Genomic DNA, 19,798 nt, shown 5'->3' on the forward strand with positions numbered 1-19,798 from the left:
CTTAATGACCAGGGAGGAAAACTTTCCCTGGAGATTCCCTACCCTGGCAGAGATGAGACTTGTGGACCAGATTAACTTTTGGCAAATTTTGGTAGCTTTGTTTTCCTGTGCACTCCTACATCCAGATTTTACAGAATTTCTCTAGTTCCCACTATCTCTCACCTCATTTACATACCCATATTCAACCAAACATTCACCTCATTTACATACCCATATTCAGCCAAACATTCACCTCATTTACATACCCCTATTCAGCCAAACTTTCACCTCATTTACATACCCATATTAAGCCAATCAGGTGTCCCAATCACTTGAAGCTTTCACCCTGGGCTGGGAGCTGGTCCCATATAGACCCCAGAACTCAGGCTGGCAGAGAAAGGACTCCTTCCTGCCTCTGCCTCAAAAAATACTCATAGAAGAAGGGAAGTCATGCTACAGAAGGGAATTTGTCCCCATAGTTTCTTCTAGCCTCCAAGACCCACCACTTCTGAGACCTGAAGCTCCAGTTTGCCTGCCGATGACCAATGAGCACACTGTTCAAGGGACCACTTCTAGTCTGAGTTCTCCTAAGCCCTCTAAGTGCTTTTGAGCTGTAACTCAGAGTTATCCTGACTCTCACAAGGGTCAAACCTGTTTCATTTAAGGCCAAAACGTCAATTGGTTTTGAGTTGTTTTATTCTGTTTAAAAGTTGATGGTAAATTGACAATAAAGAAACCCAGTGTGTATGCCCACTGTCTGCCCAGTCCACACTTTGAGGAAGTGGGACAAGAACCTGATTGAGACATAAAACAGTCACCATGGACTGTCCCATTATGAATTTCATCAGCAATCACCTCAGCAGGAGTAGACATGGATTCATACCAATCCCACTGCCAGTGTGAACTGAAAGAGAGAGCTCTGTGGGAGCTGTGGGAGATTTCTCAGGTTCTGACGGCTTGCAGAGCTACAGGCTTTAGGAGCAATTCTGTGGAGATTTGGAGGAAGACTTCCACTCTAGAGAGTCCAGAAGGTGGAGAATCAAGAGACTAAAGTGGATAGTTTTCAAGATGCAAGATTCAATGTATCTGGGAAGCTAAATGGTTAAGTGGATAAAGGTCCTTGCTGCCAAGCCTGAGACTGAAATTCAGTCCCTGGAATCCACAGGAGAGAAGCAACTCTCAAGTCTCTAGATCCCTTTCTCTCCCCTTCTTCCTCTCTCTCTCCCCTCCCCCCCTCTCTCTCCCTCTCTCTAACCCCCCTCTCTCCTCTGTCCCCACTCCCTTTCCCATCTCTCCTTTCCCCTCTCCCTCTCTCCTCTCCCTCTCTTCTCTCCATCTCTCTCCCCTCTCCCCCCTCCCCTCTCCCTTCTCTTCTCTCCTTCCCTCCTCTCTCCCTCTCTTCTTCCCTGCTCACTGTCTTCTCACACACATACATACACTCTTGACTGTATACATATGCACACACATGAATGAATGAATGAATGAATGAATGAATGAATACCTAAAAACAATAATGAATCTGTATCTAGTGAATGTGGCATGCTGCATTCTTTCCTTGATTGTTGCATACATTCCCTTCTTTCATTCATGCTCTTTGAGTGAGAGCATCATTCCTCTGCTTGTCCTTTTACTGGAATTTGGGGAGCATATAGATGGCTTTTTGCATAGGTTCCTGGTTGGAGAGAAATTTTGTCTAGAAATAGATTACATCTCTAATCCTCAGTAATATGTGATGAAGATGATATTTAGGTATGACTTGGAATGTATTTTGAAATCAAAGGGGGCTATGAATCCAGATAACGTCATGAAGTGGGGGTGGGGAATCTATGGATTGAGTCCTATGTGGGAATAATGTCTATGAAGATATAATTAAAGTTAAAAACATCCTATTTATTCCCTGAAGCTCCCAGTCAGAAGGCAAGCCTAGGAGGGTGGGGCAGGGGTTGTTTTCTGTTTTATTCTCTGCTGTGCCTCCAATGCTTAAGGAAAACAATGGTTTGTTTTTCACCATTGAAGTTGAACTCAGTCTCAGAACCCAGGAAAAGACAACTGAAAGCACATAGCAAAGGACACAAGCCAAAAACAAAAAAAAAGACATAAATAAAAATTAGAACAAAAAGAATGTAAGGCTGGCAAAAGAGTGTTATGCAATTGAAGTACTAGCAAAAGCAAAAAAAAAAAGAAAAAAGAAACCATACAGGAAAAAAGAAACCATAGAGGAAAAAAGAAACAGAAAAACACACCCATTTGGCCCAGACTGAAATTTTGTCAGAATAAATTGCTAGGAATAATGAACCATGCTGTTCAGTGGTCAGACCAAGAAAGCAGTATGTATTATTTTCTTTGCAGGGGAGTAAATACTCGGAAATAATGGACACCACCCCACTTGAGAGTTGTAGTTATCATATTTCAATTTATTTCCATGTAAATTGGTTGTTACATGCTGAGTTAGTACAAATAATTGTAAAAACAATAATTAAGTGCATTAAAAATATAAAAATAAGTGCAGCATACTAGACTACATGATTCCAAACCACAAATCTTTGGGTTCTGAAAGCGCCATGAGCACCGTAACTCCCTGTTTAAACTCTGGCAATGAACTCACTGCCAGAAAGCATATGTCACACGATGAGTCAGATCATCAGCCCACAGAACGCAGAACTGGCATTTCAGAGGTGTGTGTATGTTCAGCAACATACCAACATATTTCGACAATCGTTGAATGTCAAGCATCATTCATGTGGGATATTAACATGTTAATGTTTTCATTAAAAAAGAAAGATCTCTGGCCTCATTACATTGCATGGTTTATAGAACGGAGATCTGTCAAATAAATTATTGCAAAGTAGTTTAAGCTAAACTTTATAACACTGAAATTACATAATTGAGGGCAAATAACCTTTAAAAATGAAAGACGAATGGCAAAATTTTAAGGGCATTTAATTTGCATAAATGTGATGTTTAATGTTAACAGTTTTTCCTGGTTACATATTTCATATCTGCCATATTAGGTTCTTAACACTCGTATAGGTCAGTTTTCTATGTTATTTTACTATAATAAGTACTACGGAAGGAGTTTATCATATAAAATTAACATGGCCCCCTCAGAATAGGTCAGTGTGCTGATAGAAAATATTACAACACTAGAGCCATGTTGTAGCTTCTCTGCTCTCTGAGTCTGCTTTGAAATAAACACTTGTATGTCTAAAACTTATGTGCAGTTCTTGGAGCCTTGGACCTTAATTAAGAGACTTTCTTTGGGTTAAAAAGATTGTGGTCTTGGCATAAACTATAGAGCAGTGGACTTTATACAGTGTGTGGTCTTGTCTTTCTTGTTTTGGCTGTAACAATGTTTGATACTGAAATTGATGGGGTTGACTTTTTATGCATTAAGCTTATACTTAAATGCACTCAGATGCAGTTTCTCAGACAATACTGTCTGAGCATTCACAACGAAACAGAAAAACTATCCAACAAATAGCTATAATGACTTTAATGTCACCCAAGGCCCATCATCTACAACAAATTAAAAATGCCTACAACTCATGAATTTAATTAAGGTCAAATTTGTATAGCAAAATATCACTTTCTATGCACCATAATCTATTTCTTTTCTTGGCTTCGCATGACTCCTGATTACAAGGTAGAGTCCACCACTCTGCACGTATAGAGTAAGGGAAGTGGATGACGCAGAATAAAACTCCTTTCTAATTCTCCCTCAGACTTCCCTTAGAAACCTATCTGATGAGCAATACTGGTCACCTTACTTGGTACTACCCCAATAAGTGATGAAGAAATTGGGGCAATTTGGGGGAACAAGACTTTTGAATTTGTTTCAGTAAAAATTGAAAATGACCATGAAAATTTAGAGCGCTATTTTTAGTTTTCACTTATTATTTCATCCTGCCAAAGAGTGAGGTGTTAAAACAGTGGATTGTGTAAATGTTTACCTTGCACTGGCGAAGGACTATTCCACTCTGTCATTTGGACAGGAGTTAGAATTTGCTCTTACAGATGCCCATAAGAACCACACCAGAAGGCCAATTTTTAACTTGCTTTTCAAACTCCCTTTGCTGTTTTTTTTTTTTTTGTGTTTTGTTTTTTTTTTTTCTGACAGCGTTACTAACTTTGTAGAATGTTTTAGATGCTATTAAGGATAAATCATAATTTAATCTGTGGCTTCATATATAAGACAATTTGTTTAAAAAATTGTGAAATTTCATTCTTGTATATAGATAAAAATAAAATATACAAGTATGAAAAATGTTTACACTTATATCTGGCCATTAGTGTTATAAATTATCCTATTGTATTAGCAAATTTACGTATAATCACATTCAAGCTCATCTCTAACAAAAGAAAATGGAAAACATACCTTGGAGATCTGTCTGTCATCTGTCTGTTGTCTACCTGTCTTCTGTCTGTCTGTCTGTCGTTCTATCTTCAATCTATCTATCTTGGTATAGATCAATAACATATTATATTTTGTTGACTTTTTATATCTCAAATAGAAAATTCAAAATTTCTAAGGGTTAATCTTGTATCCAAAAGCACAAAAGCATTCTACTTATGATATTTTATCATTGAAAAATGCATATTTTTGAAAAAATACATATCAAATTCTCATATTCTCTGATTGCAAGAAAGAAGTTTGAAAGCAGAATATCTTATGTGTTGCAATGCAGAAGTCAGAGTTATCTGATTAAACACACAAATGGTCTCCAGTATCCACAATTCAGCAGATAAACATCAAGAACTTAGTTTTGCTAAAACATTAGTTTTCTTCCAAATATGAACTCATAATTGAATATATGAATATTGTCAGAGTGAGTGTGTTGATGGGCATTGACATTAATAACTTCTAATTTGTCTCTTTCTCACTTGTTTTATATCTATGGATTTCATTTTCCCTGTATAAAAGTGATACTTTATCTAACTGATGTTCAAATAATTTTGGGATAAAAACTATGGAGAAATGGCACATTTGTTAATACTTTTTTATGTACTAGATGATCTTAATTTTTTTATGAATGGTTTATAAATAATCCAAACCATTTCTGATAAAAATATTTCTCCATTTGTTAGCTTACAACAAAAATGAAACCATACAAAATACTCTTATAACTGGAAATAAAAGCATGTTTACTGTTCATTAAACTAAAGCTACATGCATATTGATGCCTATATGAAATAACTAATGAATCTGTTTATTAAGAAAAATTAGAAAAAATAGGATGTCAGCAAGTCTTGGCCAGTGGCTATCCAGTTGCCAACTCACATCATTCTAATTAAGAGATATACAGTATATACACCAAAATGAGTGCAAAATGCCAGTATCTGGCCTCTTTGGGGCAGGTGCTAAAGATGAGATGTGCATTTCAATGCGTGGACCTCAGACTTCACTGTGGTCAGTGTCCTTGCTCAAATTCTAAAAGAGAAAAAGAAAGAAGCACAGATTACCCACCTACCTCATAATCTGTACTACATAGAAAGAACAGCAGTGCCACAAGCCACACCCATCAGTGACAGAGCTCCACATCCCAGGTCAGCTGACTTTGAAACCGGCCAAACAGTGTAACTTATTTGGCTTTAGTTTTCCTAGTTCTAAAAATCAGCTAAGTGAGAATATCTACCTCATATGCGGTGGAAAATTTAATTAACCTGACTAAGGCCTTTAGAATGTTGCAGAATGCAGTGGGCACTCAGTACATGTAGTAATAATGATAGAGTTATTGTTCTGACTGAAGAGGAGTGCAGTCACTGTGAGGAGCGCTAATGCTGCCCTGGGAAGGAGAAAGGCAAAATGACTCAGAATTACAGAGACATTGCAGGAAACCATGGCTCTGGGAATCATTACAAACCATTACCAAAAGCCCACTATTGCACAGCACTCTGTGTGTTTATAGTCGTGTGACCATCAGATGCCATAAATGATATTCCAAAAGATGACAGTAAAATTAACCATAGTGACACGAATATCTGAGCATAAAATATATTTAAAATTGATATTCAATACTTCTGCATTGGAGACCTCTGAGGTCAAGTTCCAGGACAGTGGATCTAAGATTCAAACTAAGAATTTGCACTTCATGGGTGATCATCAAATTCTCTAAGCCATGACAACATTAGAAGGTCCAAATTCTTTAACGATTGTTCATAACTTTCCCACAAAGTGGAGAAGAATCATTCCTTTAAAGTAAATGTGTCAGATGCAGAGGGAAGGGTCATTCTAGACTTCTTTATTTATTTTTTTAGAAACCAGTGAGGAAGGAACCTCATAAAACTTCCAACAATTGTGTACTCTAGTTTTTCTTACAAAACTCCTGCTCGCTCATTTAAGCAACTCACCTTATTTGATTGGATGACACTTATTGCAGTGGCTACCGAGTCAAAAAAAATTGGTTTTTCAGTGTCTAGGTCTCCATAGTATGTCATCGCTTTTATCAAGGATGCTGCAAAGAAGGCACAGGATGTGTAAAGACACAAGGAACGGCTGAGAGGGCTCATCTGATGGGAGCCGACAACACAGTCTTACCTGTACAGTTGGCTAAGAACACATCCACACTCCTGCTCTTGCAATCAAGGTAGAGCTGGTAAAAGAAAAAGAGCAGACCCATGGCACGGTTAGGGCAGCGTAGCGAACTGGAGGGAGGAATCGGGCTTTGGGAAAAGGAGAACTCTTGGGAAAACAAATGAGAAAATGTTTCTGAAGCCAAACCACCAGAGGGAGGCATTGTTACACAGTTAAGGACATGGCCAGCACTCTCGAAAGGATTCGACTGAAACGTTTACTCTACAGAGACTAATATTACCATTTCTTTAGAAAAATGAAACCATAATCTTTGCTTCCTTGTAAAACTGAGAGAGGACTGCTGGACAGACATCTTTTATGGAAAGTCTAGGACCAGCCTGTGGGACTGATGAAAGATGTTGACCTGCTAACTTTCCTACTCTGCAACAATCTAGGAATACTTCCTCTGACCCTATAAATCCCAACTATTAAACCTCATTATAACCTGAACTAATTTCTAGTTTTAAAGTTACACCAAGAAGGAGAGTCTAACTCAGCCACAGGTATACTGAGGCCTTGACTAATTGCCTTCTAGACAATTTAACCAGAAACAACTTATGAACGAGCAATTTTAATTCACCAAAAGCAAATTAAGATCATAAAGTTTGGCTAAAAGTACATGTAAAGGTCAATTTACAGTTGGGTGGAATTAGTTATGTGCTACTGATGTATTCTATACACAAGACACGGAGAGCTGCATTTACAATACAATCTAGACTGTATTATAATCATGTATGTTACATGATACAGAATTTCTCTCATCTTTCTTCATCAGTAAGTCCTTTTTGAAAAATAAGAACTGTGGATTTATCAGAAGTGAGCGTAAATGAAAAACAACAACAAAAAACAATAAACTATGAGCTCTGGCTTTGACATTGAATAAGTGGCCCCTGCTTCTGTAAGTTGATGTGATTAATTTCAAGGTGACCTCTCAGTATTTGACTTTGTCTTAAGCCCCATGGAGCTCAAACACATTATGAATGGACTGTTGATTTTGATAAACACAGTCTCCAGTTCACTGATCTACCCGGACATCCCCTAATCTGGCAAAAGAATAAACCGAAGTCATCCAAGAAGTTCCCTTCCATCCACAAGCCTGGGATCAATATTCTTTATGCTGAAGAAGCTAAGTACACAGTCTACAGAGTTCCTAAAAAAGCAGGGAAACTGGCATGGCAGGACAGTCCCTGATGCTTATGGCTCCAGACGTTTTCTCAGGGTAGCTGGAACTAAGAAATAATCTTGCTTGAAAATATGTTTGCACTTTAAGAAATGGCTTTAAAACTCACTACACACACACACACACACACACACACACACACACACACAATTATATATACATGTATAAAATATAAATCAGGTGACATATGTGTATGTGTTACTGTTATATGTATGTGTTCATACATGAGCATACAACACAGAGATTAAAAAACCAACCAACAAAACAAAATACTGCTGTGAAGTGCTTCATTCCTGTCCTATTTGTACAGGTTCTGGGGATCAACTCAGGTTGTCAGTCTTGCTTGGCAAGAACCTTTACCTACTGAGCCATCTCAGTAGCTCAAGAAATGACTGTTTAAAGCGAGCAAAGCAATAACAGATAGTAGCATTGCTGAGTGCTTACTAACAGTGCTGGCCACTTCAGTACTTGACTGGGTATTTCTTATGAGCTCACAATGTGAAGAAGTGGAGAGTGAGCTCTCCTTCTAGTTTATAAAAAGCAAACAAATGAGGACTGGGGAGATGGCTCTGTCGGTAAAGCTCTTGTCACACACATATAAAACCTGATTTTGAACCCTCAGAACACACCTAAAAGCTCAGTTCAGAAAGCAGTATGGCATCATTGATAGAGGTGAGGCAGACACAGGAAAAGTCCCTGTAATGTGTCAACTACCTAGCATATGACAAACATAAACTGTCTCAGACAAGGTTGAAAGCCAGGACTGAGGCCTGTGTCAGTCCTTTGACATACACACATACACTGTGTCAGTCATGTACTCACACTCACACAAATGACCATACACACACACACACACACACACACACACACACACACACAAACACATATACACACACGCACACACACACACACATGCAGAGAGAGAGAGAGAGAGAGAGAGAGAGAGAGAGAGAGGTGAGGATGAAAAGAAGGAAGAAAGGGAAGAGAAGGGGAGGGAAGGGAAGGGGAGGGAAGGGAAGGAAAGACAAGACAAGACAGAATTTAGCTTCAGGCATGAAACTAGTATTTGACTGATGTGTGAATCCAAAATTTTTCTATCTTTAAAGCCTAAATGCTTAACACAAATTCTAAATAGCCATGAGGCAATAAACCATGTAGTAATAAGGGGGAAAAATGAAAATAGGTACAGCATTTCCAGCTTTGTATATAAAGTAGAAATAGTGTGGAAAGTGCGAGGACAGTTTTCCTGCCAATTTAAAGGGGCATCAATTGTCTTAACGCAGCCTGTAAAACTTGGAATCCATTACTGGGATTCAGGTAGAAAACAAAAGCAGCAGCCTTCATTCATTGGCATGCATCAGTGCCTGGAACACTTTGCTCCTCAACTATCAGCCTTCAACCCTAAACTAAAGGACAGCGGGTCCCCTGTCTTCCTTGTAACCAACTCTAAGGAGTGTTCTCTGATATCTAGAAAGGGCAACTAATACTGTCAGCTGAAAACTTAAAAGTCATTCAATAACAACAGTATCTCGATACTTAAACCTTGATTTGCACCATCCATTTGCTTTCTAACCTTCTTATGTTTGCTTATTCTATGTATATGAGTACTCAGTTGCTTTCTTCAGATACTCCAGAAGAGGGTGGCAGAACCATCTACAGATGGTTGTGAGCCACCATGTGGCTGCTGGGAATTGAACTCAGGACCTCAGAAGAGCAGCCAGTGCCCAGACGTCCTCAGGATAAGCACTTTCCCTCTAAGCACTACCATTCCCATCTTCCTGGACAGAGATACTCAGTTCGTCCTTACAGTTCTGGAGTGTGAAAGGCAGGAACTTTCAAAGCAAATTTACAATACAAATGAAAAGATAGAAAATATATAGGCTCTCAGTCAATCTGAATTTGATCAATCCATTTTTTCTGGTTATTTATACATTTACCTGGGGAATTGAAACCAAGGCTTTGATTGCTAGTCAATGCTCTGCCACTGAACCAGAGCTTCAGAGCTAACACAACTCTTTAAAAACATTTTTTCAGATTAAAGAAGAGAAGGAACTCTTCCTAGTGTCCATTACAAAGCAATTCCCAGTCATATTATGAGGTGGGGGGAAGGGGTAAATGCAGCAGGCTCAATGGATGAAGAAGGCCAGCAGAGGTAGAGTTTGGGGAAAATTAGCTGGAATGGTAGCACCCCAAGAGTCTTTTCTCCATTCTAGAAGCACTGAATATTCACTTCCTGCCAGACATTTTGCCCAATAATGTTCAAATCTCAGTCTTCCTACTTCTCCAACTTTGACTCCCTACCCTACATGCCTAGAATCCTGATAGAGTCTTTTGAAATAATATCACTGTAGTAAAGGCATGGATGTCTTTTGTGGGGAAGGGGCTTAAGACTCTGTAGCTGAGGTGGCTGAGGAATACTTCTGCCAATGGAGAGAGATAAGGAATCAGGCCTGACCCAGACCGCACAGATACCTCAACAAGTGTGGAGACTCCTGTGTAGTCGAAAAAGGTCAAGCCACTGCAATTCAGGACCAAAGAATACTTCTCACTGGGGCAGGGCTGGGAGGCTTCTTCTGCAGGAGAAAAAGAAACTCTAGTTAGAACGAGCAGATCTCTGTGGCTGACTTGGCTGAACGGTAGCAAAGACACAGTGTCCTCTGCACTGGTAATTCTGCACATTTTCATTTTTAAAATTTAGTTACCATTTTTTTTGAGTAGCTGGAGAAATTTCAATGAGTCTGAAAGGATATCTACAAGTTAACTCTAAGCACAGTGGAGATAATCTGGATGGTGCGTTATCCGCATCATCTACTTCTTTTGCTGGCAGGCCCAGAGCAAGAGTCCTGTTTTGGGATGTCTGAAGCTCATGCACTTCAGTTTATACAGGACAGCAGAAGTCCAATGCTTGGGAGTACTCCAGAGCTTTGGAGGCAATCTGTGTTAACATTAATTTTCAGTTAATTAACAATAAATCTGCATGCGCAGAGCCCCGGGATCAGCACTAGCCCTACAAAAACCAATAACAACCAACTGAACCACACTAACCTGCTGTATATGTTTCCTACGAAAATCCTTTCAACATATTGGTTTTAGAAAATAAAATTTTAAGTGTCTTCTTGAAAGTAATAGTAGGTTAGAAACAGTTCATATTGGTATGCATCTTCCCAGCTCCACCCTTAGTGATCGATCTGAATTCGATCAATCCATTTTTATTTTTCAAGGTAGAAACATTTACACCTTAGTCGTAGACAAGTGCTACAACTATACCCCATATACCCTGTTCCAAAAATGGGTAGAGTTACCAGGACGATCACTGCTTAAAGGTGGGTGCTTTCATTATCCAGTAGCCTTGTTTTAAGTGAGTGACTAATCCACGAAAATATTTGGGTTTAGATCTTAAGATGACAATGACGACAGAATTGGTGTGGAAATGGTTTCACTTGTGTTCATGTGTTCAACTCTGTTCTGAGCAAATGACATACAGCACGTATTTGAAATTGAGTGACAGCATACAACGCTTGCTAAAGATTGTCTTCAGAAACATTAAATATTTAACTCTACAAAGAGATAACTAATGAATTCTAAATTTTTCTTATATCTCAACACCTTCTTGTTCTTTTACTTTACATTTTTTAGGGTTCTATGACTCCATCATTCCCCACTCTGTTCCTTCTTCCAAGGATTCCTCCTACACACCCCTTCTTGTTCTCTTTCAAATTCATGGCCTCTTTTTTCATTCATTGTTGTCATATATCTTCCTAAAGATAACCTGCTCAGTCTATATAATGTTACTTGTATGTATATGTCTTCATTGTTGGCTAAAAAGCACAATGGTAATATTTAGAAATAAGATTTTATAACAATAAACTACAACCTAAAATGGAAAACATGTCAGTACATTAATTTTCCTCAAAAATTTATATGGTTTTTATCTATAAGCCATAGGCATCATTTTGGGCATCTCAATATAGAGCCAGAGCAAGAAGTTTATGCAATCATGATACATTTGTTTGTCAAATCAAATTAAAACTTAGGATGGCTTATCAAGTCAGTGTTTCAGTTAGGCACTACTGTAATTTTATTTGAAATTCTGAACTTAAAGGTGCTACAATGAAAACAATCTATGTATTGATTAACACAGAGATTGCTAATAATGCTGTCTACATGACAAAAAATGGCACTGGGATAATTTTAAGAAAGTTTATATTTTTTCTTCAACCCTGCTATATCTATTTTACTGTTAAACTGTATTCTATATTCTTGTGGTTGCCTTGTAAATTTTCTATAATATGTGTTGTTATAGATTCAATCTACAGATTGTTGTTACAGAGTCATTCTGGGATCTTGTTTATTTCATCCTTTACTTTTATACATGATCTTTTTGCCTTTATTTTCATTCAAAATAAAACAAACCAAAACAAAATACCCATCCTTCTATGTGTAGATAATTATTAATGTGAGCTATTTCAAATAAATTAGTTCATAGCACCTTACTTATACAAAAATAACATCTTAATGGTAAAGTTTCTAATACACTCAAATGGGAATTTTAATACAATGGGCATTTTTGAAATCTTCCTTTACCCGTATCTCCTCTGCCCTGTGATTGCACTCATTCATGAATATAACCTTGTGGTCCAAGCTTCTAAGTAAATCAAGTAGCACAATACAAACCAAGTCATCCTGGATAAGAGAATGCATAGCAAATAGTCTGCCTTGAGTAAATGAGGTAAGCTTGGAGCATGTGCGAAGGAGACGACTAGACTAATCTATCCCCACAGGGTATGTGGTAAATGATGGGCTTTATCTACAAAGTACAACATTTCAGAAAGACATTAACCATCAGGTGTGGGTGGGCAATTAAACCCAGACTGAGGAAGACAGCTCTTTCCTGTGGAATATTCATTAACTTCTTTAATTAAAAATATTCATAGCTGCATAATTTAGGAGTGTTTTCCATTCACTTCAAAAGCCTCCTGACGGTCTGTGAGTCACTTGTAATTTTAAAAAGTGTTTTTTATTGATATCAATTAACTAATGAGAAACAGAATTATCTCTGTAATTTCTAAAGGAATAAGGAGAGAAGAAACATTTTGAACAAACAACAATATTCTCTTTGGAAAGGCATGTTCTTATTGAACATTTCATTCTCTTGTCCGGTCTTTTACTAATTCCAACAATCAGTTCATACAGATGTGCTGTGTATTGAAGCACCCTGTTAGGAAACATAAGTGTAGGCATGAACAGTGATGAGGGTGCCTGTCTTCAACAGACTTTCAATCAAATAGAGGATAGTCAGTTCAGCTATTACGTTGAGAGGTTATAAAGCTGGAGAAGGTATACAAACAGTGCAAAGGAAGAACCAGAAACGGAGCAAGAACCTCCCACACACAAAGGCAAAGTCTTCCTCTGCATCCTCAGTACCTGTGAATATGATATCTTACAGGGCAACAAGAACTTTGCATATTTGGTGAAATTCAGGATGTTAGTATGGGAAGATTATCCCAGACTATCCAAGTGTCTGCAGAGTCAGAGTCAGGAAATGTGATGAAGAAGAGATCAGAGAGAGACCTGAAGATGCCTCTACTGGCTTGAATATTATTAGGAGCATGAACCAAGGAACACAGATGGACCACGTTGGAGAGGGGCTGGGGATTTCTCTGTAGAGCCTCCAAAAAGGGACATAATGCTATGGACATGAGACTCATCATGAACTTCTGTCACTGCAATATAATCTAATAAATATTCACTGCTTTAAGTCACTAAACAGGATAATTACAACAACAGTAATACAAATTTATACACCTGAGTTTTCTAATTTGGGGGTTAAGAGTAAAGCATCTATTTCAGAACGATAGAAGCCTGTTTAAACTTTGGAGTCCATGACATCAGAAGCCAGGTCTACTTCCATCAACATTGAATATATGTTACCTCTTACTATTCCCTAGGATAAAGCACATCTTAAAATAGTGAAGTATTTGCCAGGTGAATAATGACGTGAAAAGTGCATGAATGAAACCAAGAGTTATGTGAACTGGAACACAGAGGAAACCTGGATATTTTCTTAAGTGGGACTATAGATTGCTGTCTCTATGCAGGTGAGGGCTGGCACAAGATGAGGCAGGGCCTATGATTGGGCAGGGAGAAAGTGGGGTAGGGACAGAGTTTTGGTAAGGAGAGAGGAAAAGAGGAGAAGAACCAAGAAGGAGGCAGAGAAGGATGACTCAGATCCATGTGGCCTTAAATGGCCACAGGAAGTAATGGATATTTCTTAAGGGAAGGATTTTTATAGGACAATTTATCTTATCTAGGTGGGCAGTTTGTATCATTATCAACTGGTTGTGAGTTTATTCTGTGGACATTTTGTGGAGTGTAAATTTACTGAGATAAATTACTGAGACAAATCTGATTGCTAAGTTACGAGCTTATTGAGTCTTGATTTTAACGGATTGCTGGAAGCTGAGAGTATAACCACAGGGGGTGGATGCTGGGAATGCTAACAGAGTCCGCAGTAAGAAAGCCATGAGATAGGCAGTCTCTGTACGAAACTGGCATCAGAAATGAAAAGGGAGACATAACTACAGAGTCAGAGGAAATTCAAAAAATCATCAGATCTTACTATAAAAGCCTATATTCAACAAAACTTGAAAATCTGCAGGAAATGGACAATTTCCTAGACAGATTCCAGGTACTGAAGTTAAATCAGGAACAGATAAACCAGTTAAACAACCCCATAACTCCTAAGGAAATAGAAGCAGTCATTAAAGGTCTCCCAACCAAAAAGAGCCCAGTTCCAGATGGGTTTAGTGCAGAATTCTATCAGACCTTCATAGAAAACCTCATACCAATATTATCCAAACTATTCCACAAAATTGAAACAGATGGATCACTACCGAATTCCTTCTATGAAGCCACAATTACTCTTATACCCAAACCACACAAAGACCCAACAAAGAAAGAGAACTTCAGACCAATTTCCCTTATGAATATCGACACAAAAATACTCAATAAAATTCTGGCAAACCGAATCCAAGAGCACATCGAAACAATCATCCACCATGATCAAGTAGGCTTCACCCCAGGCATGGAGGGATGGTTTAATATATGGAAAACCATCAACGTGATCCATTATATAAACAAACTGAAAGAACAAAACCACATGATCATTTCATTAGATGCAGAGAAAGCATTTGACAAAATTCAACGCCCCTTCATGATAAAAGTCCTGGAAAGAATAGGAATTCAAGGCCCATACCTAAACATAGTAAAAGCCATATACAGCAAACCAGTTGCTAACATTAAACTAAATGGAGAGAAACTTGAAGCAATCTCACTAAAATCAGGGACTAGACAAGGCTGCCCACTCTCTCCCTACTTATTCAATATAGTTCTTGAAGTTCTAGCCAGAGCAATCAGACAACAAAAGGAGGTCAAGGGGATACAGATCGGAAAAGAAGAAGTCAAAATATCACTATTTGCAGATGATACAATAGTATATTTAAGTGATCCCAAAAGTTCCACCAGAGAACTACTAAACCTGATAAACAACTTCAGCAAAGTGGCTGGGTATAAAATTAACTCAAATAAATCAGTAGCCTTCCTCTAAACAAAAGAGAAACAAGCTGAGAAAGAAATTAGGGAAACGACACCCTTCATAATAGACCCAAATAATATAAAGTACCTCGGTGTGACTTTAACCAAGCAAGTAAAAGATTTGTACAATAGGAACTTCAAGACTCTGAAGAAAGAAATTGAAGAAGACCTCAGAAGATGGAAAGATCTCCCATGCTCATGGATTGGCAGGATTAATATAGTAAAAAATGGCCATTTTACCAAAAGCGATCTACAGATTCAATGCAATCCCCATCAAAATACCAATCCAATTCTTCAAAGAATTAGACAGAACAATTTGCAAATTCATCTGGAATAACAAAAAAACCAGGATAGCTAAAACTATCCTCAACAATAAAAGGACTTCAGGGGGAATCACTATCCCTGAACTCAAGCAGTATTACAGAGCAATAGTGATAAAAACTGCATGGTATTAGTACAGAGACAGACAGATAGACCAGTGGAACAGAATTGAAGACCCAGAAATGAACCCACACACCTATGGGCACTTGATTTTTGACAAAGGAGCCAAAACCATCCAATGGAAAAAAGATAGCATTTTCAGCAAATGGTGCTGGTTCAACTGGAGGTCAACATGTAGAAGAATGCAGATCGATCCATGCTTATCACCCTGTACAAAGCTTAAGTCCAAGTGGATCAAGGACCTCCACATCAAACCAGATACACTCAAACTAATAGAAGAAAAACTAGGGAAGCATCTGGAACACATGGGCACTGGAAAAAATTTCCTGAACAAAACACCAATGGCTTATGCTCTAAGATCAAGAATCGACAAATGGGATCTCATAAAACTGCAAAGCTTCTGTAAGGCAAAGGACACTGTGGTTAGGACAAAACGGCAACCAACAGATTGGGAAAAGATCTTTACCAATCCTACAACAGATAGAGGCCTTATATCCAAAATATACAAAGAACTCAAGAAGTTAGACCGCAGGGAGACAAATAACCCTATTAAAAAACGGGGTTCAGAGCTAAACAAACAATTCACAGCTGAGGAATGCCGAATGGCTGAGAAACACCTAAAGAAGTGTTCAACATCTTTAGTCATAAGGGAAATGCAAATCAAAACAACCCTGAGATTTCACCTCACACCAATGAGAATGGTTAAGATCAAAAACTCAGGTGACAGCAGATGCTGGCAAGGATTCGGAGAAAGAGGAACACTCTTCTATTGTTGGTGGGATTGCAGACTGGTACAACCATTCTGGAAATCAGTCTGGAGGTTCCTCAGAAAATTGGACATTGAACTGCCTGAGGATCCAGCTATCCCTCTCTTGGGCATATACCCAAAAGATGCCCCAACATATAAAAAAACATGTGCTCCACTATGTTCATCGTAGCCTTATTTATAATAGCCAGAAGCTGGAAAGAACCCAGATGCCCTTCAACAGAGGAATGGATACAGAAAATGTGGTACATCTACACAATGGAATATTACTCAGCTATCAAAAACAATGGCTTTATGAAATTCGTAGGCAAATGGTTGGAACTGGAAAATATCATCCTGAGTGAGGTAACCCAATCACAGAAAAACACACATGGTATGCACTCATTGATAAGTGGCTATTAGCCCAAATGCTTGAATTACCCTAGATGCCTAGAACACATGAAACTCAAGACGGTTGATCAAAATGTGAATGCTTCACTCCTTCTTTAAAAGGGGAACAAGAATACCCTTGGCAGGGAATAGAGAGGCAAAGATTAAAACAGACACAGAAGGAACACCCATTCAGAGCCTGCCCGACATGTGGCCCATACATATACAGCCATCCAATTAGACAAGATGGATGAAGCAAAGAAGTGCAGGCCGACAGGAGCCGGATGTAGATCGCTCCTGAGAGACACAGCCAGAATACAGCAAATACAGAGGCGAATGCCAGCACCAAACCACTGAACTGAGAATAGGACCCCCGTTCAAGGAATCAGAGAAAGAACTGGAAGAGCTTGAAGGGGCTCGAGACCCCATATGAACAACAATGCCAACCAACCAGAGCTTCCAGGGACTAAGCCACTACCTAAAGACTATACATGGACTGACCCTGGACTCTGACCTCATAGGTAGCAATGAATATCCTAGTAAGAGCACCAGTGGAAGGGGAAGCCCTGGGTCCTGCCAAGACTGAACCCCCAGTGAACTAGATTGTTGGGGGGAGGGCGGCAATGGGGGGAGGATGGGGAGGGGAACACCCATAAAGACGGGGACGGGGAGGGATTAGGGGGATATTTGCCCAGAAACCGGGAAAGGGAATAACACTCAAAATGTATATAAGAAATACTCAAGTTAATAAAAAAAAAAAAGATCACCAGTGGAAGGGGAAGCCCTTGGTCCTGCCAAGACTGAACCCCCAGTGAACGTGATTGTTGGGAGGAGGGCGCTAATGCGGGGAGGATGGGGAGGGGAACATCCATATAGAAGGGGAGGGGTAGGGGTTAGGGGGATGTTGACCTGGAAATCAGGAAAGGGAATAACAATTGAAATGTAAATAAGAAATACCCAATTTAAAAAAGAGGGAGAAAAAAAAGGAAAAAAAAGAAGTCAAAAAAAGAAAAGAAAAGAAACTGGCATGACAGCGACCCACCTTGGGAACTAGATAGATGAAGAGAAAGCTGCTGGGCTCAGACAGTAGCTGGTGGCAGAGTGTGATAGAGATTGGGAGCTTAGTGGGTGAACACTGTGCTGACTGAGATGAAATTACCCCGCAAATGCCATATGGCTCTACGATGCCGCTAAGCGAGGATTTGTGGGTATTTTTACTATTTACCACAACCTGGGGCAGGTGGTAGAAGACCACATAACACGTTCACATGGCAACAGCTATACAGGACTCCTGTTAGCATTATCCTCAGATGACCTAGAATACTAAACATACTTCTAGAACATCTCTTCACAAGTTGAACAATTAAAGTTTTCATTTTAGAAAATGCTGTGGCTTCCCTCTTCTAACTTTTTGGTGTTTGTTTGGTTTTATATGTCTGTCTGCTTCCAGTGTAGTCTTGGCTGTCCTAGAAGTCACTGTAAAGACCAGGCTGACTTTAAACTCAAGAGATCCATTTGCCTCTTCCTACTGAGAGGTGGGATTTAAGGCATACACTGTCACTGCCTGGCATCCATCTTTTAATTTATGTAAATAGTCTTATAGGGTTGTTTATTTTGTTGAGTGCTAACTATGCACGTGACAAGGCTATTGGAGAAAGGGGATTTTTTTACTTCTGTTTCTTTTCCCACTGCTTTTCTTGCTTGATGTGTCACCTTAATTGGGTCACTTGGGTCCTATTCTGTATCCCTTACATGATACACTGATTTGGACCTCTTATCAATGACACATCATTGAAACATTGTTGCTAGGGCGGGGCAATAAAGAATTGTTGCTGTTACCTGGCATTTTCCTAGAAAAGCATGAGCCTGTAATTAACTTAGTTGGGTGAAGAAAAATCTAAAATATCCTTGAGATAATATTTGGGGGGAAGATTGGTCTATATGAAGATTACAAAGAATAAGGTCATTCAATTTAAGGAGAAGGGAAAGAAGAAAAATGGAAGCTAGAACAGAGGAAGGAGTGGAAGGAAAAAGAAGAGATCGAAGAAGATAAAGAAGAGAAACAAGGAAAGGGAGAAGGAGCAAGTAGACAACTAAAGTGGATGAGTGGAGCAGGGATAAAAATAAGGAGAGGGTGAATAAACGGGAATTGGAGGAGGAGATGGAGAAGGGGATTCTAGTGAAAGAACATGGACAACCCTAATGGGAGAGGGGCCAACAGAGAGAAAAGAGAGAAGAGGGTGCTTATCCTCTGGAGTAAGTTCAAGCCAAAACATTTGAACTACTTTCTTCTAAAGGGAACTCACCAGTGCAGCTCCCGTTGGGCAGGGGACTGAGCAAGGTGTTCTGTTCACACTGAAATAAAAATAAATGTAAAGAGTGAAAACGCTGTGAAACAATATACCACCAATGAAAAGGTCGCACATCCCTCTCTCCGTGATGAGTAACAGCAATCAGCCCTGTGTGCAGTGAACTAGGAACTGAAGAAGCACTGTGGGCCGGAAGTGAGCACACATTCATTCAGTAGATACTTTGCTCACTGAGTTGGATGTTAGAACATTTATCACATGTTAGATGTCAGGGAGTGGAAACAAAGCGGTTTTGTATCATATAATTCAGCTTCGGTCTCAGCAATGCTTCAGAGATTGCATGCTAGCTGTTTATCAACAAATGCTCTGGATTGGTTGGGGTCTTTTTCCTAGTTAGTGATAAGGATAAGGCATATTTTTCAGTGTCTATTCCATACCCAAGACTTGAAGACATTAGCAATTGAATCCTTAGAAGCATTCTGTGAAGTTTCTAATTTTGTGTTCCATTATGAGGGAGGCAAAGGTTAGAAAACCGCCCCCCCCCCCAAAAAAAAAAGAAAAAGAAAAAGCAGGCCAAAGTCACAGTCACA

General features: G+C 39.1%; 1 protein-coding gene across 11 annotated transcripts in view; it reads right to left on the reverse strand.

Annotated features, from left to right (window-relative positions):
- Positions 1 to 2,372: 2,372 nt before the first annotated feature.
- Positions 2,373 to 19,798, reverse strand: part of Slc26a7 (solute carrier family 26 member 7) — a 137,458-nt gene continuing 120,032 nt past the window's right edge. For 10 of the 11 annotated variants that reach the window (XM_008763531.4, XM_063287292.1, XM_063287291.1 and 7 more), the window contains 5 exons: positions 19,206 to 19,254; positions 10,203 to 10,303; positions 6,515 to 6,569; positions 6,328 to 6,431; positions 2,373 to 5,407 (listed from right to left, as the gene is read on the reverse strand). In XM_008763531.4, coding sequence (XP_008761753.1) covers positions 5,372 to 5,407; positions 6,328 to 6,431; positions 6,515 to 6,569; positions 10,203 to 10,303; positions 19,206 to 19,254 — 345 coding nt within the window. In that variant the 3' untranslated portion in view covers positions 2,373 to 5,371. The remainder of the gene's footprint in view (positions 5,408 to 6,327; positions 6,432 to 6,514; positions 6,570 to 10,202; positions 10,304 to 19,205; positions 19,255 to 19,798) is intronic. The other variant, NM_001106638.1, reaches the window with a different exon arrangement.

This window comes from Rattus norvegicus, chromosome 5 (genome assembly GCF_036323735.1).
Source record: "Rattus norvegicus strain BN/NHsdMcwi chromosome 5, GRCr8, whole genome shotgun sequence".
Lineage (NCBI taxonomy): Eukaryota > Metazoa > Chordata > Mammalia > Rodentia > Muridae > Rattus > Rattus norvegicus.